Raw genomic sequence first — 22040 nt, 5'->3', positions numbered from 1 at the left:
TCAGGGGGTCTGATGTGTCAGGTGGGAGGCTGATCTCTACACTAAAGCTAAAATTAACCCTGCAAGCTCCCTACAAACTACCTAATTAACCCCTTCACTGCTAGCCATAATATACGTGTGATGCGCAGCAGCATTTAGCGGCCTTCTAATTACCAAAAAGCAACGCCGAAGTCATATATGTCTGCTATTTCTGAACAAAGGGGATCCCAGAAAAGCATTTACAACCATTTGTGCCATAATTGCATAAGCTGTTTGTAAATAATTTCAGTGAGAAACCTAAAATTGTGAAAAATTTAACGTTTTTTTAAATTTGATCGCATATGGTGGTGAAATGGTGGCATGAAATATACCAAAATGGGCCTAGATCAATACTTGGGGTTGTCTACTACACTACACTAAAGCTAAAATTAACCATACAAGCTCCCTACATGCTCCCTAATTAACCCCTTCACTGCTGGGCATAAAACACGTGTGGTGCGCAGTGGCATTTAGCAGCCTTCTAATTACCAAAAAGCAACGCCAAAGCCATATATGTCTGCTATTTATGAACAAAGGGGATCCCAGAGAAGAATTTACAACCATTTATGCTATAATTGCACAAGCTGTTTGTAAATGATTTCAGTGAGAAACCTAAAGTTTGTGAAAAAATTTGTGAAAAAGTGAACAATTTTTTTTATTTGATCGCATTTGGCGGTGAAATGGTGGCATGAAATATACCAAAATGGGCCTAGATCAATACTTTGGGATGTCTTCTAAAAATAAATATACACATGTCAATGGATATTCAGGGATTCCTGAAAGATATCAGTGTCCCAATGTAACTAGCACTCATTTTGAAAAAAAGTGGTTTGGAAATAGCAAAGTGCTACTTGTATTTATGGACCTATAACTTGCAAAAAAAGCAAAGAACATGTAAACATTGGGTATTTCTAAACTCAGAACAAAATTTAGAAACTATTTAGCATGGGATTTTTTTGGTGGTTGTAGATGTGTAACAGATTTTGGGGGTCAAAGTTAGAAAAAGTGTGTTTTTTTCCATTTTTTCCTCATATTTTTTAAAAAAAATTAGAGCAAATTATAAGATATGATAAAAATAATGGTATCTTTAGAAAGCCCATTTAATGGCGAGAAAAACGGTATATAATGTGTGGGTACAGTAAATGAGTAAGAGGAAAATTACAGCTAAACACAAACACTGCAAAAATGTAAAAATAGCCTTGGTCCCAAACAGACAGAAAATGGAAAAGTGCTGCGGTCATTAAAGGGTTAAAGGGACACTGTACTCAAAATTTTTCTTTTGCAATTCAGAAAGAGCATGCAATTTTAAGCAACTTTCTAATTTACTCCTATTATCAATTTTTCTTCGTTCTCTTGCTATCATTATTTGAAAAAGAAGGCATCTAAGCTTTTTTTTGGTTTCAGTACTCTGGACAGGACTTTTTTATTGGTGGATGAATTTATCCACCAATCAGCAAGGACAACCCAGGTTGTTCACCAAAAATGGGCCGGCATCTAAACTTACATTCTTGCATTTCAAATAAAGATACCAAGAGAAAGAAGAAAATTTTATAATAGGAGTAAATTAGAAAGTTGCTTAAAATGTCATGCTCAATCTGAATCACGAAAGAAAATTTTTGGGTACAGTGTCCCTTTAAGGTTGCGCTGCGTGAACATTACGGTGATCTGTCCCTTTAGGCTGTATGCGTGTGGTGCAAGTTGTCCTTTTAAAGGCTGAGAGTGCTCTGTGTGCGTGCACGTGCCACTGACCCGTTAAGACAGAGCGTCCCTTTAAGGCTGCGCGCATCACATGGGGATGCATACTATTGCTCCCTTTAAAACTGTGCGTGTAAACTCACTAAAAGGTTGTGTGCCTGCCCCTTTAAGAGTGTGAGTAGGTGCCGAGCTGCCCTTTAAGGTTGCGCTGCGTGCACATTACAGTGATCTGTCCCTTTAAAGCTGTGTGCGCAGGTGGCGAGCTGCCCTTTAAGGTTGCGCTGCGTGCACCTTATAGTGATCTGTCCCTTTAAGGCTGTATGTGCAGGTGTCGAGCTGCTCTTTAAGGTTGTGCTGCGTGCACATTACTGTGATCTGTCCCTTTAAGGCTTTGTGCGCAGGTGTCGAGCTGCCCTTCAAGGCTCTGTGCGCAGGTGTCGAGCTGCCCTTTAAGGTTGCGCTGTGTGTACATTACTGTGATCTGTCCCTTTAAGGCTGTGTGCGCAGGTGTCGAGCTGCCCTTTAAGGTTGTGCTGCGTGCACATTACTGTGATCTGTCCCTTTAAGGCTTTGTGCGCAGGTGTCGAGCTGCCCTTTAAGGCTCTGTGCGCAGGTGTCGAGCTGCCCTTTAAGGCTCTGTGCGCCGGTGTTGAGCTGCCCTTTAAGGTTGCGCTGCGTGTACATTATGGTGATCTGTCCCTTTAAGGCTGTGTGCGCCGGTGTTGAGCTGCCCTTTAAGGTTGCGCTGCGTGCACATTACAGTGATCTGTCCCTTTAAGGCTGTGTGCGCAGGTGTCGAGCTGCCCTTTAAGGCTCTGTGCGCCGGTGTTGAGCTGCCCTTTAAGGTTGCGCTGCGTGTACATTATGGTGATCTGTCCCTTTAAGGCTGTGTGCGCCGGTGTTGAGCTGCCCTTTAAGGTTGCGCTGCGTGCACATTACAGTGATCTGTCCCTTTAAGGCTGTGTGCGCAGGTGTCGAGCTGCCCTTTAAGGTTGCGCTGCGTGTACATTACTGTGATCTGTCCCTTTAAGGCTCTGTGCGCAGGTGTCGAGCTGCCCTTTAAGGTTGCGCTGCGTGTACATTACTGTGATCTGTCCCTTTAAGGCTGTGTGCGCAGGTGTCGAGCTGCCCTTTAAGGTTGCGCTGCATGCACATTATGGTGATCTGTCCCTTTAAGACTGTGTGTGTGTGGTGCTAGTTGACCCTTTCAAGGCTGTGTTTTTTTGTCTGTCCCTTTAAGACTGTGTGACCAGGTGCTATCCTGCCCCTTAAGGCTGTGTGAACATTATTTCCTCAGCAGTCTGTACAGATGTTACTGAGAGGGCTGCTTTAAGTGACTGTGTACAGTAAACAGTTACAAATGTATAAAAACCTGTAGGCTGAGGGTTTGATACAATGTATCCATGTAGGTGAGCAGAGCTGGCTGGCTGTGTAAAGTCTATGGGGAAAACAGGGACTTTACACCCCAAAATAGGGCTCCCCTTTTTGTTCCTGGAGACACAAACACTGCAGTATTGTTGGTAGCCCTCATCTGAACCCTCACGCCAATTTTTGTAGGAAAATAATGAGATATGGCTGAGAAAATGATTTAGAACGCTAAACTAATATTTTACCAACCTAAGTTTAAAAGAAGTACGCTCTCATCTCCTTGAGGGCACAGGCTACGAGTGATAATTTCGCAAGAAACTAGTTGTTTGCTGTATATTATACAATAGTAAACATTTTTGCATTCATTATTGCAGTGTAGCCATAAATGTTTAAATTTCAATTATATGGTTGCTTCTCTAACCTTACACCTAACACAAATGCTAACGGACCGTGCATCAATCCCAAGGACACAAAAAGAGAAATATAAATAAAACCTATATAATAGACTTCACACCATACAAAGTACTTTAGGAAACTGTTAGCCACATCTCCCAAAATCCCCTGCGCGAACGTCAACGCATAGGCACTGGCAGTAGGCACACCCATAGTGACATACCTAGTCTACTTCCGGTCTCACCGTCCACTGGTTGACATGCGCTTTAGAATTGACCAATAGGCTGTACCCTGTAGTGCTGACGTCAAAACGAGAGATGGCGAGCTATCAGTACGGGCAGGTATGGGATAAGCAATGATTAAATGATGTAATATGTTTTATGGTGGGATATGTATTTACGATTAACGTTAATCTGTAAAATATACGTGTGTGAGTTCTATTATCTGTCCTTTGTAGTGGTTAAAACGCGGGGTTTGCTTGTGATTGTTGTCTCTCTTTATAACACATAATTGTCGGTAGGAATCCTTGAGTTTTAGGAATATCCTATTGCATTTTATGTGATTATTCTGTGTAAATTGTTTTAAATTAATTTCAGCCCCAGTGGATTATATCTATCTGTTTGTTTTGAACGTGTAACTACTGGGAACTGATTTGGGTGTGTACACTGCATGCTCGTACTTGTATAAACTAGCAATACGGCATTAATGTCACTTGGAGCTAACTGCACTTTACACCTCTATGTTAGATAAAGTAGCTATGTGTTTACCCCACAGGGTTATGCTGGATCTGCAGGACAGCCTCCAGGAGCTCCACAAGGAGGCTACTACTCAGGACCTCAGTATGGTGGGTCAGGACACCCTGGAAACAGTTATGGTGCTCCAGCTCCGGGTGCGCCTTATGGGACCCCTAACTCAGGTGGGGCCTATGGATATTCGGCACCAGGTGGGGCGGCACCAGGAGCTCCTGGTGGACCATATGGGGGTCAAGCCCCTGGAGGACCTTATGGGGGACAAGGACAAAACCCTTATGGGAGACCACAGCCTGGCCAGTATGGACATGGAGCACCAGCTGGTAAGTGTAAAAAGCAGGTTTGAAATCACTGACCTGTTGAAGAGTTTACAATCCTTTTTAACAATTACTGGACATTTAAAGGGATACTGGACCCAAATGTTTTCTTTCATGATCCAGATAGAATGCAACTTTCTAATTTACTCCTATTATCAATTTTTTCTTCATTCTCTTGGTATCTTTATTTGAAACAGCAGGAATGTAAGCATAGAAGCCAGCCCATCTTTGGTTCAGCACCTGGGTAGCATTTGCTGATTGGTGGCTAAATGCAGCCACTAATCAGCAACTGCTATCCAGGGTGCTGAACCAAAAATAGGCTGGCTTGTAAGCTTAAATTCCTGCTTTTTCAAATAAATGGCAAGAGAACAAAAAAAAATTTTAATAGGAGTAAATTAGAAAATTGTTTAAAATTGAATGCTCGCTCTTGATCATGAAAGAAAACGTTTGGGTTCAGTGTCCCATTAACCTTTTTGATCAAATGATCTCACCATGATATATGCTTTAAACGTGATGAAATTCTCATTATTATTTTTTTTATTTGTTAAACTTTTTTTTTTTTTTATTCAATGAATAAATATTGGTCTTGGTACAATTGTGCTATTCCTTCAAACATGTGTATGGAAAGGTAAATACAAATCTTGTCTTTTCCCACTCCACCCCATTTTTACCACAGGGAACATCCCACCGGGTGTAGATCCAGAAGCATACACCTGGTTTCAGACGGTTGACACAGATCACAGTGGTTACATCACCCTAAAGGAACTGAAGCAAGCATTAGTTAACACCAATTGGTCATCATTTAATGATGAGACCTGTACTATGATGATGAGTAAGTGTTTGTGTGTGAACCGTTTTTTCTTTCTGTCCTCATCTTATTTTCTTCTGTATTAAATGCATACCTTTGTGTCTTTTAAGCAGCTTTTATTGTATTTACAAAGTTCTAAAGGGGTACAAATTTGTAATTTTGACCATTTTTTTTTTGTTAACTTTAAAAGAATAGTCAAGTCAAAATTAAACTTTCATGATTCAGATAGAGCATTCAATTTTAAGCAACTTAATAATTTAGTCCTATTATCAAATTTTCTTCATTCTCTTGCTATCTTTATTTGACTATAAGTGTAGGAGCCGACCCATTTTTGATTCAGCACCTGGGTAGCGATTGGTGACTACATTTAGACACCAATCAGCAAGCGCTACCATGGGGCTGAACCAAAAATGGACCGGCTCCTATGCTTACATTTCTGCTTTTTCAAATAAAGATACCAAGAGAACAAAGAATATTGATAATATGAGTAAATTAGAAAGTTGCTTACAATTGCCTGCTCTATCTGAATCATTCATTTTGACTAGACTATTCCTTTAACATTAAGTATTTCAGCAACCAGGGCTCCTATAGAAGTGATATATATCTTTGGAAAGGTATCAAAAAGCTCTTTCAGATAATATATTGCTTTCATATATTAGAAAAAGATATTTGTAAGCCGTGGTAAATTTCGGTATCCATTTTCTCAAAAACTGGTCTTTTTTAATATTTTTCAAAAAAGATATGTTGAATGTATACTGTTACTCATTAAAGTGATGGTAAATCCTAAAGTTTATGAAACACTAGGATTTAAGAGGAACAGATATAGAGTGAGTGCACCTAGTGTGTGTATATTTAGAGATAAATAATTTTTATCTAAAGAAAATAGTTTTAGTAACCACGCTCTGGACCCTACGATTATTGACAGTTGTTCCTTCAAACGACTGTCTAAAGATAAAATGTGAATTAACCAAGGTGTGGGGAGCTAACGGTGTGGGTTAAAAAGTGTTGTATCAAAGTGTTATCACAAAGTGTTTTATCACAGTGTTATCACAAAATAAAAAAAAATAAAAAATAATTAAGCTTATATACAGAATGTATTTATTTATTTAAAAACAATTTAAAACAGGTAGAATGTAAGTATAGAGCTCTAATACTTTAAAACATTAAAACAGTGTACAATTTTATAAGGACAACATTGGAGAATTTTGAGCAGTCTTTTTGATTTGTTTTCAATCTGTTCATATAATTTGATTAGTTTCGTGTTTTGGTTAGAAAGTTTTTTATATGAATGTTTTACTTGTACTCACGTTTTAGTCCTGAATAAAAAACTTTTTTTTCCAATTCTTAAATAGTCTTTGAGGAGGAGAGACAATGTGTGTCTCTATATTTCATAAGCTTGGAAAACTCGATATGCTTAAGGTTTCTTAGCCATCTTTAAAAGTTTTTTATTCAGGACTAAAACGTGAGTACAAGTAAAACATTCATATAAAAAACTTTCTAACCAAAACACGAAACTAATCAAATTATATGAACAGATTGAAAACAAATCAAAAAGACTGCTCAAAATTCTCCAATGTTGTCCTTATAAAATTGTACACTGTTTTAATGTTTTAAAGTATTAGTGCTCTATACTTACATTCTACCTGTTTTAAATTGTTTTTAAATAAATAAATACATTCTGTATATAAGCTTAATTATTATTATTTTTTTTTTTTATTTTTATTTTTTTATTATTTTGTGATAACACTGTGATAAAACACTTTGTGATAACACTTTGATACAACACTTTTTAACCCACACCGTTAGCTCCCCACACCTTGGTCAAACACTAGGATTTACTAATGGAACAAATAAAGGGGACTTTCAGTCATGAAGTATAAAATACTTCATGCTGAAAGTTTCTTTATTTGTCTGAAACGTTCGCTGCGCTGAGCTCCTCAGGCAGCCCACGGTGGAACATTATTTTGCTGTGGTCTGCCTGAGGAGCTCAGTGCAGCAGACTCTTCAAACAAATAAAGGAACTTTCAGCATGAAGTATTTTATACTTCTTAACTTTTAAGTCCCATTTATTTGTTCACAAACGCTAGAATTTACCATCACTTTAACTACCAATTTTGAAGATGGGATGCCAATGGAATCAGGAGTTATGTTAGATTCAGGAAAACAGGAGGTCCCATTTTACAGTAATTTCCTTACTCCAGACAAATTTTAAACATGTTCTGACTTGCGTGTTACATCACAAATTTTAGCATTTTCATGTTACTGGGAAAAGTTCTCTCATCCATGATGTAACAGATATAAGATTATTTATTGCATTGCAATGTCATTTACTACTTAAAGGGACAGTCTACCATAGAATTGTTATTGTTTTAAAATATAGATAATCCCTTTATTACCCATTCCCCAGTTTTGCACAACCAACACAGTTATATTAATATACTTTTTACTTCTGTGATTACCTTGTATCTAGGAACCTTCTTCCAGCCCCCTGATCACATGACTGTGACTGTTTATTATCTATTGTCTTAAATTTAGCATTGTTTTGTGCTAAATCTTAAATAATCCCCTGTGCCTAAACACAGTGTTATCTATATGGCCCACATGTACTTTCCGTCTCTTTGTGTTGAAAAGAGATTTAAAAAGCATGTGATAAGAGGCAGCCCTCAAAGGCTTAGAAATTAGCAAATGAGACTACCTATGTTTAGTTTAAACTAAGAATACCAAGAGAAAAAAGCAAATTTGATGATAAAAGTAAATTTGAAAGTTGATTAAAATTAAAAGTCCTATCTGAATAAGTAAATTTTAATTTATACTAGACTCTCCCTTTAATGGATTACAACACAAACTAGAAAAGAAAAAAAAAATTGTCATGCCTTGCAAAAGGGATAAACACAGTTAAAGGACCAGTCAACACAGTATATTTGCATAATCAACAAATGCAAGATAACAAGACAATGCAATAGCACTCAGTCTGAACTTCAAACAAGTAGTAGATTTTTTTTTCTGACAATTTTACAAGTTATGTCTTTTTCCACTCCCCCTGTACCATGTGACAGCCATCAGCCATTCACAAATGCATACACGTACCATGTGACAGCCATCAGTCATTCACAAATGCATACACACTTATTCTTGCACATGCTCAGTAGGAGCTGGTGACTCAAAAAGTTTAAATATAAAAAGACTGTGCACATTTTGTTAATGGAAGTAAATTGGAAAGTTGTTTCAAATGGCATGATCTTTCTGAATAATGAAACTTTAATTTTGATTGAGTGTCCCTTTAAAGTTAGCTGCAGACTGACAATGCTCTGTAGCTGAATATGGTCAGTGATTGGCAGACAAACATTACATGCTGCCTCTGATTAGCTCGCTGGCCATGTTCAGCTCAGGAACAGTAATGTGTTTCTGGTCCAGAGCTAACTTCAGCATTCCGTTTAATCCTTTTGTGAGGGTTAAAGTTATCTGCAAACAATATTGCAAGAATAAATTGCTCTAACACATTTGTCCTTTTAAATCAGTCTGTAGTTCATACCTTTTGAGACAGTGTATCCAGTTAATCAATTTTGTCTCTTTGAAAAGTAAGCCTCTTTCCTTTTCCTAACCCAATTTTTTAATGTCTTAAGAAGTCATATTACCTTTTGGAATGGGCCTGGACTTTGCATCCTTACTTATGCTGTGATTGGCTATGATTGCCTTAATTGTAGCTTCTTCCATTAACCCCCGTACATTACATACATATATATATATTTGTATGCAAAAGTTTAGGCTCCCCTGACAATTTCCATGATTTTCTTTTATAAATAATTGGGTGTTTGGATCAGCAATCTCATTTTGATCTATCAAATAACTGAAGAACACAGTAATATTTCAGTAGTGAAATGAAGTTTATTGGATTAACAGAAAATGTGCAATATGCATCCAAACTAAATTAGACAGGTGCATAAATTTGGGCATCTCAACAGAAATATTGCATCAATATTTAGTAGAGCCTCCTTTAGCAGAAATAACAGCCTCTAGACGCTTCCTATAGCCTGTGATGAGTGTCTGGATGAAGGTATTTTGGACCATTCCTCCTTGCAAAACATCTCCAGTTCAGTTAGGTTTGACGGTTGCCGAGCATGGACAGCCCGCATCAAATCACCCCACAGATTTTCAATGATATTCAGGTCTGGGGACTGGGATAGCCATTCCACAACATTGTACTTGTTCCTCTGCATAAATGCCAGAGTAGATTTTGAGCAGTGTTTTGGGTCATTGTCTTGTTGAAATATCCAGCCCCGGCGTAACTTCAACTTTGTGACTGATTCCTCAACATTATTCTCAAGTATTTGCTGATATTGAGTGGAAGCCATGCGACCCTCAACTTTAACAAGATTCCCAGTACTGGCACTGGCCACACATCCACCAAATTTTACTGTGGGTAGCAAGTGTTTGTCTTGGAACGCTGTGTTCCTATGCTGCCATGCATAATGCCCCTTGTTATAACCAAATAACTCAATCTTTGTTTCATCAGTCCACAGCACCTTCTTCCAAAATGTCTAAATGTGCGTTTGCATACCTCAAGCGACTGTTTGTGGCATGTGTGCAGAAAAGGCTTCTTCCGCATCACTCTCCCAGCTTCTCCTTGTGCAAAGTGCGCTGAATTGTTGAACGATGCACAGTGACACCATCTGCAGCAAGATGATGTTGTAGGTCTTTGGAGGTGGTCTGTGGGCTGTTTTTGACCGTTCTCACCAGCCTTTGCCTCTCCGATATTTTAGATAGAGCATGCAACTTTCAAATTTACTCCTATTATCAATGTTTCTTTGTTCTCTTGCTATCTTAATTTAAAAAGCAGGAATGTGATGAATAGGAGCCGTCCCATTGTTGGTTGAGAACCTGGGTTATGCTTGCTTATTGGTGGGTAAATGTAATCCTCCAATAATCAAGGGCTATCCATGGTTCTGAACCTAAAATTGGCTGGCTGTTAAGATTTACATTCCTGTTTTAAAATAAAGATAGCAAGAGAACGAAGAAAAATTGATAATAGGAATAAATTAGAAAGTTGATTAAAATGTCATACTCTAACTGAATCTTGAAAGAAAAAAAAATTGGTTCAGTGTCCCTTTTTAATAAGAACTGTGCCTGTGGTCTTCCATTTCCTATCTATGTTCCTCACAGTGGACACTGACAGCTTAAATCTCTGCAATAGCTTTTGTAGCCTTCCACTAAATCATAATGTTGAACAATCTTTGTTTTCAGGTCATTTGAGAGTTGTTTTGTGGCCCCATGTTGCCACTCTTCTGAGGAGAGTCAGAGAATAACAACTTGCAATTGGCCACCTTAAATACCTTTTCTCATGATTGGATGCACCTGTCTATGAAGTTCAAGGCTTAATGGGCTCACCAAACAATTGTGTGTTCCAATTAATCAGTGCTAGGTAGTTACAAGTATTCAAAGCAACAAAATGACAAGGGTGCCCAAATTTATGCACCTGTCTAATTTCGTTTTCATGCATATTGCACATTTTCTGTTAATCCAATAAACCTCATTTCACTACTGAAATATTACTGTGACCTTCAGTTATTTTATAGATCAAAATGAAATTTCTGATCCAAACACCCAATTATTTATAAATGAAAATCATGTAAATTGTCAGGGGTGCCTAAACTTTTGCATACAACTGTATATAAAACCTTTTCAGTGTCTCTGCCAATTATCTATAATGCTTACATATTATTTTTACTTACTACTGTTGCTCAGTTCTGCAGGAGTTGGTTGAGCAAGTTGTCAAGGTAATACCCAGGGGAAGTCATTCTTCATTCTAACGACTAACCTGTTCTCCAGTTAGGGCTGTTAGTGCATTTATTTAGGACTTGATTATACATACCGTAACATACTTTTTTTTTATTTTTTTTGATTGGGTCAGGACTTGCTGTGAATAGTTGTGTGTTTTTTTGTAACTTTCAATTGTTACCTCATCTTTTAGCTGGCTTAACCCTGTACATGGGCCCTAGTGATATAAACTTTCAATGGTATATTATGTTTACTTTTCCAAATCTGTAGGGGATTTATTCTGTGTGATGTGGGCAGGTTAATACTTGCATCTCCCGCTGGAGTATGGTGCAGTGTGCATAAATGCTAAATTGTTTCCTGTTCCTTGTGTCTCAGGTGGTTATTCCATGTGCTAATTACCATTACACTTAACTAGTTTGCTCTGATTTAGCCGCTTCTCCAGCTTCATTGTATGGTGTCATTCTAGCATTTCTCCTTTTAACTACACTTTCATTTGGGACATGCACATTTCTGTATTATGACAACATGTGCTGTTTACAGCATTGCCTATTGTGTAACTGTGGAACTCAACACATTTCAACTCATGCAATCTCATTAAAACAAAATTCAACAACTATCAATTTCACTAAAAAAAGTCAGGATTTAACTACTGATCAGTAGTTAAATCAGTACTAAGTACTGATGGACTAACCACAAATTTAGATTAAAACTGATTTATTACTTTGCATATTTCAAATAAATTAATCAGTCATGTATCTATACAGATGTATTTATTTTTTTCTTATAACCATATTACATTTCATGAACACTCTCCGAGTATGTAGCCCCATGGTAGACTGAAACTTATTAGAACACTTGTGCACATCAATACTTCATAGGGAGATAGAGACACATATAGATAGAGGGACAGATATATATATATATATATATATATATATATATATATATATATATATATATATATATATATATATATATATATATATATATATATATATATATATATATATATATATATATATATATATATATATACAGATCTAGAGAGAGAGAGTCTGATATAGATAGATGATAGAGAGACAGTCTGCCACTTAATCATATCCCTATCTCTGCCCTCAGGCAATCTTATTTCTGCCCCCTAGTCTTCTAATTGTGGGTAGAAGAAAGAAAAATTGCACATTTTTATGAATCTTAATGGCGGCAAGAAGATTAAAGTTCTAAACATAAAATTTTAGGAACTGTTTGATGATGGTTGTAGTTTACAATATACACTATATTGCCAAAACCCCTAGTAATTACTGAGTTCAGGTGTTTTTCCGATTTAATGAAAAAAAGAATCGCTAGTTGCAGCCCTAATCAATATTATAGAATTCTACATTGATATCTTGGAGAGAAGGGGTCTATGGAGACAGGACAGGTAGTGGGAGAGATCACTGAGAGAATCTGCGGGGGGTGTAACTAACAGATCTGATACTGAAAAATGCGGGGTGGGGATTGAGAATGTCAAGAAAAACAATTGGCGCAGGGTAAGTGCTACATACAGTATGTCTGAGCATGCAATTCTCTGTTTTAAAGAACCAGTAAATAAAGTAGACTTACATAATCAACAAATGCATGATAAAAAGATAATACAATAGCACTTAGGCTGAACCTCAAATGAGTGGTGGTGTTTATTCTGACAAAGTTATGTCTATTTCCACTGCTCCTGTATCGTGTGACAGTCATCAGCCAATCACAAATGCATATACTTATATGCTGTGAATTCTTGCACATGCTCAGTAGGAACTGGTTACTCAAAAAGTGTAAATATAGAAAGACTGCACATTTCCATTAATGGAAATCAATTGGACAGTTGTTTAAAATGGCATGCTCTATTTGACATAATTAAAGGGACATGGCACACTAGATTTTTCTTTGTATAAATGTTTTGTAGATGATCCATGTATATAGCCCATCTGGTAGAATTTTTATAAAAATTTATAGTTTTGCTTATTTTTTAAGAACATTGTGCTGATTTTGACTCCTAACCAAGCCCCACAGTGTCAGATGTATTCACACGTTTATAGAATCCTGCTGGCTCCTGTTTATGTTATCTGTCTTTTCATATGCAGGGGTGGTGGGGAGTGTCTGCTATTTTTGTTGACCTAGCCCCTTTGACTGGGTGTCCCAGACAAACCTCATCAACAATGCTAAACTGAGAGCTTCTTAGTAAAAACAAATTGAAAGGTTTTATAATGGATTTTTAGATTAGGTTATTTATGACGCCCTGCAAATTCTCTGATCTCTCCCACCTCCTGTCCTGTTTCTATAGCCTCCCCTTTGCTCCAAGATATCAATGTACAATTCTATATTATTGATCAGTACTGCTTCAGACCTGCGGGAGAGAGGAAACTCTCTAAAACTTGTCTTTCACTATGTAATGTTAGTCCAATAAAAAAGTTATTACTGCAATACTATTATCTTGACAGATAATATATATATATTTTCACAGATATTTGTGTCTTGCAGTCTTACTCCGGCACCAAAATGACAGCCGCCATTTTCAGCATTAGTTCCTAACAAATGGCAAAAACTACTTTTATCACATCTGTATTAATGGGTGCTGTATTCAGACTTAAAGGGACTTTACAAATAAAATATTTCTATATATGCTTTGAGAAAGCTTCCTATTTAAATATTTTATTTATCTTTTATTTCATTAGCAATATCACTTTTTTTTTTCTTAAATTCTTAGAATGACCTTTTATTATTAGTTAAAGGGTCAGTATACACCAGTTTTAATTTAACTGCATATAATAGACACTACTATAAAGAATAATAAGCACAGATACTGATATAAAAATCCAGTATAAAACTGTTTAAAAACTTTCTTAGAAGCTCCCAGTTTAGCTCTGTTAAAAAGATAGCTAGAACACCCACTATAAGTGGGAAATAGCAGACACCCCCCTTCCTTTGCCTATGAAAAGACCCTTTACACAAACAGAAGCAAGCTGGAGTATTATACTTCAGTATTCTCCTAAAACTTTGGTTAGGAGTCTGAAAATCAGAGCAATGTTATTAAAAAATAAGCAAAACTATAATTTAAAAAAAAAATAAAAAAAAATAAGCTGTGTTGGCTATATAAATGGATCATCTACAAAACATTTTATGCAAAGAAAAATTGAGTATATAATGGACTCTCGCTGTCCTCCCCAAACCTGTAGCTTGTTTGTCTTACAGCCTGCCCCACTTGTCACTTGCACATGAGCAGTACTTGCTTGCCAGCAAAGAAATGTAAATAGTGGATTGCGACAGCTCCACATTAAATAATGCACATGCGCTAGTGAGAGAGAGTAGGTGCATGGCGAAGGAAAGAAGAGCCTCCCAGACAAATAATAAAAGGTCATGTTTAAGTAAAATGATTGTGTTTCTTTTACTAGTATACAAGCTATTTCAATGTAATGAAACTATTGAGAGAAATATTTAACATTGACTGTCCCTTTTAAAAGGGGGGGGGGGGGGATGATGTCATATTCAAGTTGACCAGCACTTGCTATTCATGTATCGGTTAAACCACACACATAATGCACTTTTTGTGCAAGTGACTGACTTGGCAAACTTTGCTATGGGGGATGGAAATTCTTCTGTTTTTAGAATTTTGACTCTGCCAAATAAAATTACATTTTTAAATAATAATTGTGTAGAGACCGATTTTACTGTAATTTTCCTCATAAATAACACCTGCACTAACATAAGCAATAAAACCTGTGGATGTCTTGTGATACATTAACATGCTATGCCCAGTAACAAATATGTGAACCTGTCCTTCCTGTTCTCACTCAGACATGTTTGATAAGACCAGTTCTGGAAGGATAGATTTGTTTGGTTTTTCTGCTCTCTGGAGCTTCATTCAGCAGTGGAGAAACCTGTTCCAACAATACGACCGCGATCGCTCTGGCTGCATCAACCAAGGAGAATTACACCAAGGTGAGAAACAGAAGGGCATTGTTCTGATAAATCTAATTTGTCAGATAAACATTTAGCTTATGCAGTCTACCCATTTACATTTTCCATATAGCAAAAATATGGCCCTCTAAGAGCTGACCAACAGATCTTAAAGGGATATTAAACACTTTGAGATGGTAATATAATATGAAAAATTGTATATATAAAAAAGCTGTGCAATATACTTTCATTATTTATTTTGTCCTCTTTGCCTGTAATTCCATTCTGAAATTGTGAGCTTTTCAGTTTCTGTTAGAAATGGAAGTGCAGAACACTGTTAAATCCAGCACAACCATTGGCTGCACACTCTAGTGACCTATGTATAACTGTCTCTAATTGGCCACAGCAGAGAAGGTAACACAAGTTACAACATGACAGCTCCCAGTGTTTTATAGACACTAAAACTTTACACTTATTTTGTCACTTTTTAAACAACTAATGAAACTTTAAAAAATACATCTACATGTTAGTCATGGACTAATCTTTTCTTTGAATGTATCATTCTATCTAGCGTGTATTTAGTGTTTAATGTCCCTTTAAGTTTGTTCTGTGATCTCCTTGTTATGCACAGCTAGTAGTGATACAATGCACTCCAAGTAAAAAAAAAAATTATGTCTGGATATATTTGCACAACAATATTCTGTACCATTTATTTTTTAGTGCACATTTATCTGCCTTTAGTCTTGAGTTGGCGCAAGACCTTTAACTTTCAAAGTTAATTCATTTTACTAAAAATGAATGCTGAAATGATGCACATACCTAGGTATTACTAACCTAAGTCCTCGGCTCCAGTCCATTTTATCTGACTATTCACGTTTTTCATTCTGAATACTTGCCGTTCCTGGACCAGGGAGGCGATAAGTCTTATAATTCCTTCAGCAGCAGGTTTGTACTGAAAGTAAAACAGAATACAGAAAACTAGGTAAAACCCAGTCTAGTAAAATTGTAACATCACAGCATCATGTTGCCTTGCAACCATTGACACTTTTGTAAACAAAACAATCCTATCTACCTAAAGCTTTGCTTATTTGAAGTCCCACTCCATTGCGTGCATGATTTTTTCAGTTATACTTAATTGCTTACCATTTTAAATCTAGTGATGCAAATTCCTTGCTTGGGTTTCTGTAGTCCTTCCTTCCTTCTTTCTTTTTTCTCTTTTTTTCTCTTTTTTTTTTCTTTTTTTTTTTTTCTTTATTAAAATCAGTTTCTCTGGAATATATTTAATGAAAATTAAAATACTTTTGAGAACATATTACATACATGGGCACTGAAAAATGTCTGACTTCTAACTTTCTTCACTTTTTTTTGTTTTGTCCACATCTGCTTTATTCTATGAATCTATGATCCTTAAGGCCTTGTGTTAATTTATTACAGATTATTTACAAAGGCACAACTTTTTTGTTTCTTTTATAATTTTTTTGTTATGTATTTTCTGACATGGTAGAATGCAGTAAGGAAATGTAAATGCTCTAAACGTATATCCATGTAATCATGAGCGCAAAAAGACCAGTTATTATGGTGGTGTGTTTTACATCAGAACGAAAAAGGACAGTTTGAAAACCCAAAGGGGTAAATTTCAAATCAGAACCATTTGGATCACAAAGACAAATTTATATCTCTGGCAAAGAAGGGGTTAGCAATGGTTCTTTATTTTATTATTTTCTTTAAATTAAAACTATAGTAGTGATACGCACAACAAATCTATAGATTCCAATTTGCCACCTTATTTTACTTTTGAGAATCCTGTGGCTTTTTTTGTTGGAAATTTTGAAATGGAAAGTGACATTATATTAAACTGATTCAAAGTTTACATCATGTGTACAGAGCAACCTGCATTTATAACCTCAAAATATTAATATCACCTGGTTTGTATGTCTGTCATTTTAAGAAAAATGTAGTACAAGATTATTTATTTATAATTAATACAGGAACTTTATACAGAAAGGATAGACACACAGATAACAATTGGTGTTAGCATTTTAACTATAGACAAATAAAATACAGATATAAAACTATTAATAGCTGTAACCCTTACCTCTGCTAATTTCGTTAAAGGGACACTAAATACAAATTTATTATTTTAATGGTTCAGATAGAGCATGCAATTTTAAGCAACTTTCTAATTTACTCCTATTATCAATTGTTCTTCATTCTCTTGCTATCTTTATTTAAAAAGCAGGAATGTAAAGCTTAGGAGCTGGTCCATTTTAGGTTGGTTCATCACCTGGATAGTGCTTGCTTTATTGGTGGCTACATTTACCCACCAATAAGCAAGCGTAACTCGGGTTCTGAACCAAAAATTTGCCTGCTCCTAAGCTTTACATTCCTGTTTTTAAAATAAAGATAGCAAGAGAATGAAGAAAAATTGATAATAGGAGTAAATTAGAAATTTGCTTAAAATTGCATGCTCTATCTAAATCATTAAAGACAAAAATTGGGTTTAGTGCCCCTTTCAAGGTTTTGGTATACTTTCATTTCTAGTTTGCATACTGTTTGTATCCATGCATCACCCCTTCTATTGTAACAAATAAAATCCTTTAAAATAAATGACAAAGGTATCTCATTTTACTTTTTCAGTCTGTGATTTTATTCATTATTATTTATTTTGTTACCCTCCCTGCCCTATTTCGTGTCTTTCAGCTCTTTCCCAGATGGGGTATAACCTCAGCCCCCAGTTCATACAGATTGCAATGTCCCGTTATGCCCAGCGATCTGCAAATCCAACCTTACAACTTGATCGGTTCATACAAATCTGTACGCAACTTCAGAGTATGACTGAGGCCTTCCGGGAGAAGGATACAAGCCGGACAGGCAGTGTCAGACTTAGCTATGAAGATTTCCTCTCTATGACTGCAACACGTCTCATATGACATCAGAATAAGGAGGCACATTTACATTAAAACCTGCTCACAGTACCCTTCCAAGCACTTATTACTGTATTGCTAATAGAACACTAGTTCTCAGTAAGGAGGAAGTGTGGAGTAATGGTTACATCTTGTCATTTTTATACAAACCTTGAAATGTGTTGCATACAGTCTCTACAGGTTAATCTGTAACAATTTTTATAAATGAAAGGTACAATCTAAATATTTATTACATCTCAAGGCTTAAATTGTACAAATTTTCCATTGCTATCCAAATAGTATCCACTAGGGGGAGATATATACCCACCAAAGTTCTCCTACCTGATTAAAAGTTCTTGCAATCCTTCTGTATGAGTGTGCCTTTTGGCATTTCCTGGCACACATCCTTAAAATATACATTTATACAGTGTGTGTGTCTGTGTGTGTGTATGTATATGTATATATGTGTGTATGTGTATATATATATATATATATATATATATATATATATATATATATATATATATATAAAAATATAAATAAAAACTGTATGTGTGTGTGTGTGTGTGTAGTTCTGGGGTCCAAGCACTCACTGTAAGTGTGTATTGCCTGGGTGCACTCTATGGTAGATAGGTACAAACTTCAAGGAAAGAAGAGGCACTAACAGGACTTGGTTACCATAAATTTTATTAGTTTTTCATCAATTCATCAACGTTTCGGTCCTCACAGGGACCTTTGTCAACACTGTTTCTCAATACAAGCGTGTTTGATGTGTTCACCGTTGAAGTCGTGACAAAGGTCCCTGTGAGGACCGAAACGTTGACTGAACCCTTATTGATGAAAAACCAATAAAATTTATGGTAACCAAGTCCTGTGATATATGTATGTGTGTGAGCATGAATGTTTGATCATAACACAAATTTGCTTGTTGGTTAATATTAATTCTCCAAAATTAGCCATTAATTAGTGTATTGCATTTTAGCTGAATACTGTTAAGATTACCCCAGTATCCCTTCAGTGAGATCATGTATTACACTTGTACATAAAATCTTTTTTTTTATTTTTAGAAAACGTGCTCTAAGCTTCTTGTGCCATATATATCTAGTTTACTTTTTTTTTTTTGACTGACTTGCATAAAATGTTTTTAAGTAATGTACAGATGCTTTAAATCCACTGCGTTTGTAAGGGCCAAACTTTGTAAGAATTCCCCACATTGCAGGGAGCTTTGCCTGAATAAATGGTTTATACAGACAATATATTAAATCATGTACGAGTCTGTCTTTGATTTTATATACAGCATTTGTACTCCGTTTCATGGAATCTCTTCACAATGTGCATCTTGCTTAACACTTTTAAAATCCTGAAAACTGCTAATTAGCATAGGCCTCCCTTTTAAACTATCATGTATCATCTATCTTGGAAATGGCTTTTATTTGGAATTTTTCTTCAACTCAATATGTCGGCTACAATGATTTCATTGACATATTGTGACCACAGTAATGTTACATGCAGCATTGCTTTAGGAATCAGACTTTTCTTGACCCACTGGATGCCATAGAAGGCTGCAATTCATTTCTTTTCAAAGACCCATGTACTAACCATAATCCTGTTACTACATTATCTCCAGACTAACCTGCAATCCATATTGGTGACCACAATATGATTGCACTGGTATGTCATAGATGATGAGATCTCCACCCATAATATTCCCAAAAACAGACTCGTGGCCATAATGTCCTTATTGCAGCCAGTTACCCTGAAAATGTATTTCTTGGGTATGCAAAATGATTTAATCTCATAAAACACAGATTATCAAATGCATTCCAACACATCACCTACTATGGCTGAATTTATAAAGGCAGTACAGGCTCAAATTATATTTGAAAAATGTAATATCCTATCCTCGCATAAAAAAGATATCCAAAATGTTTTCTCTAGATGGTCAAATGTGATACTACAATACCCTCTGTCAATCCAATTTACACTCGCCTCTATTCCACAAAACCGAGACGTTTCGATCTCTCGTGTTAGCAGGTCTCAGAAGACAGAAGCAGGTGGGGCAGTGTTTGTGGGGGGGGGGGGGGGTCTGTTTTTGTTGTCACTTGTTTTGACTATTTTGTATTTATATGATTAAAGAAGTACAGATATTTTAAATTGACTATTTAAATTGACCAGAAATGAAATGCCTTATATTCATTGAAGGGTTAATATGCTTGTTTATGTTGGTTGGTTTCTTGTACCTTGATGAGCATTTTTTTTTTAATTTGTTTTAAAAATGTACTTTTATAAGAGATATGTACAGCATTTTTAATCCTACACGTATAATTTCTAAGCACCATATAGCTCTCAATGTAAGAATTTAGATATGGCTCTTATTACAGGTCCATAAGATGTTTAAATAAATGCCTGTCATATTTGTAATCCATGTTTTACAGTATACAACAGAAGTGAGTATACCCCCTGGGCAATATCACTTAAATATCAAATTATTCAAAATTGTATCACCTCTCAATAATTGTTTTATTTCTAAATTGGCAAGTAGAGTATTTCCTATTATAAACCATCAAAAACAAATGCTTTAGAAAGATTATATTGAAAATACAGGCTCCAAAGTAGAACCTTAATGCAAAAAAAGTGAATACACCTGTGGTCACTGACACACAAGTTAGATCACTGAAACAATATTGAGTACACCTATGATTTCCAATTAGCCTAATTGCATGAGCATAGTTACCAGAACAGTCTAATTTTTTTGACCAATGGGCTGTGTCTATCTGCTAATTTGCCTCATGTCTCCACATGGAAAATAATTGCCAGAGGAATTGAAAAATCTGATTGTGAGACTTCACAAAGATGGAAAAGGATACAGGAAGTTTGGTGACCAACTAAAAATCACTCAAAATGCAGTTGCAGCAGTAATCAGGAGGTATAGATCGATACACAGTGCCAAAAATCAGAGCCGCAGTGACTGTCCTCTTAAAATGACGCCACGAACAGTGCACTACTTGCACAATCTAGCTCTGAAAAACAGGCAAGTACGTCAGATTAGGCTCAGGGATTATTGAAGAAATTGGAGTTTCTGTGACAGCTCAGACAGTTATAAGGACATTGCATAATGTCAACTTCTATGGACAGCATCCAAGGGAAAAACCCTTGCTTGCTCTTCGGCACAAAATTGCAAGATTAAACTTTGCTGAACAACATGAAAAGCTTGCTAAATACTGGGAGCACATTATTTGGTAAGATGGCCAAGACCAAGATACAATTTTTCAACTCAGATGGGGTACAGTATGTTTGGTGTGTACCTGGTCAGGATTATTACAGTGAATGCATAGTCCCAACAGTGAATCATGAAGGTGGGAGTGTGACGATATGGGGCTGCATGACTGCAAAAGGTGTTGGGGAGATGACATTTATAGATGGCACCATGAATGCCTGCATTATACCAAAATACTGGCTGACAAGATGACTCTCAGTCTCCAGAAGTTTGGCAGAGGACGAATATTCCAGCATGATAATGATCCAAAACACACTGCCAAAATCACAAAGGAGTTTCTAAAGGAGAAACAAGTGAAAACTATGAGCTGGCCAAGTATGTCACCTGACTTGAATCCAGTAGAACACTTTTGGGGTATTTTAAAGAGACTGGAAGAGCAGCAGCAAATTTGTATTTCTCCTACATTGGTGTGTCCGGTCCACGGCTTCATCCTTACTTGTGGGATATTCTCATTCCCTACAGGAAGTGGCAAAGAGAGCACAACAGCAGAGCTGTCCATATAGCTCCCCCTCTAGCTCCGCCCCCCAGTCATTCTCTTTGCCGCTCTGAACAAGTAGCATCTCCACGGGGATGGTAAAGAGTATGTGGTGTTAGTTGTAGTTTTTTATTTCTTCTATCAACAGTAACGTTTTTGTCAAAAATAATTTTTATTGCATTGTAGTTCTGTTAAAGTCTGTCAAACATGTCTGAATCTTCAGATAGACTATGTTCTGTATGTCCAAAGGCCAAGGTGGTTCCCCCATTAAATTTATGTGTGCAGTGTGCCATAGCGTCCAACCAACTTAAGGACAGTACAATCACACTTAAAGATAT

The 22040-nt window shown here is 36.4% G+C and overlaps 1 protein-coding gene across 1 annotated transcript; it reads left to right on the top strand.

Moving 5' to 3' along the window:
- Positions 1–3722: 3722 nt before the first annotated feature.
- Positions 3723–19216, top strand: PEF1 (penta-EF-hand domain containing 1). Its single transcript, XM_053707229.1, has 5 exons — positions 3723–3815; positions 4249–4546; positions 5217–5372; positions 14946–15089; positions 17748–19216. The coding sequence occupies exons 1-5, from the start codon at positions 3792–3794 to the stop codon at positions 17975–17977; spliced, it is 852 nt and encodes a 283-aa protein (XP_053563204.1). The 5' UTR covers positions 3723–3791; the 3' UTR covers positions 17978–19216.
- Positions 19217–22040: the final 2824 nt, after the last annotated feature.

Source organism: Bombina bombina, chromosome 3, assembly GCF_027579735.1.
Source record: "Bombina bombina isolate aBomBom1 chromosome 3, aBomBom1.pri, whole genome shotgun sequence".
Classification (NCBI taxonomy): Eukaryota; Metazoa; Chordata; class Amphibia; order Anura; family Bombinatoridae; genus Bombina; species Bombina bombina.
Note: the sequence above shows the minus strand (reverse complement) of the source record. Positions and strands in the feature narration are given on the sequence as shown.

Excerpts from the sequence above, each read along its gene's own strand:
- PEF1 (XM_053707229.1), top strand. The coding sequence starts at position 3,792 with ATGGCGAGCTATCAGTACGGGCAG. Across the intron at positions 3,816-4,248 it reads CGAGCTATCAGTACGGGCAG|GGTTATGCTGGATCTGCAGG; the intron begins GTATGGGATAAG and ends TTTACCCCACAG. Across the intron at positions 4,547-5,216 it reads TGGACATGGAGCACCAGCTG|GGAACATCCCACCGGGTGTA; the intron begins GTAAGTGTAAAA and ends TTTTTACCACAG.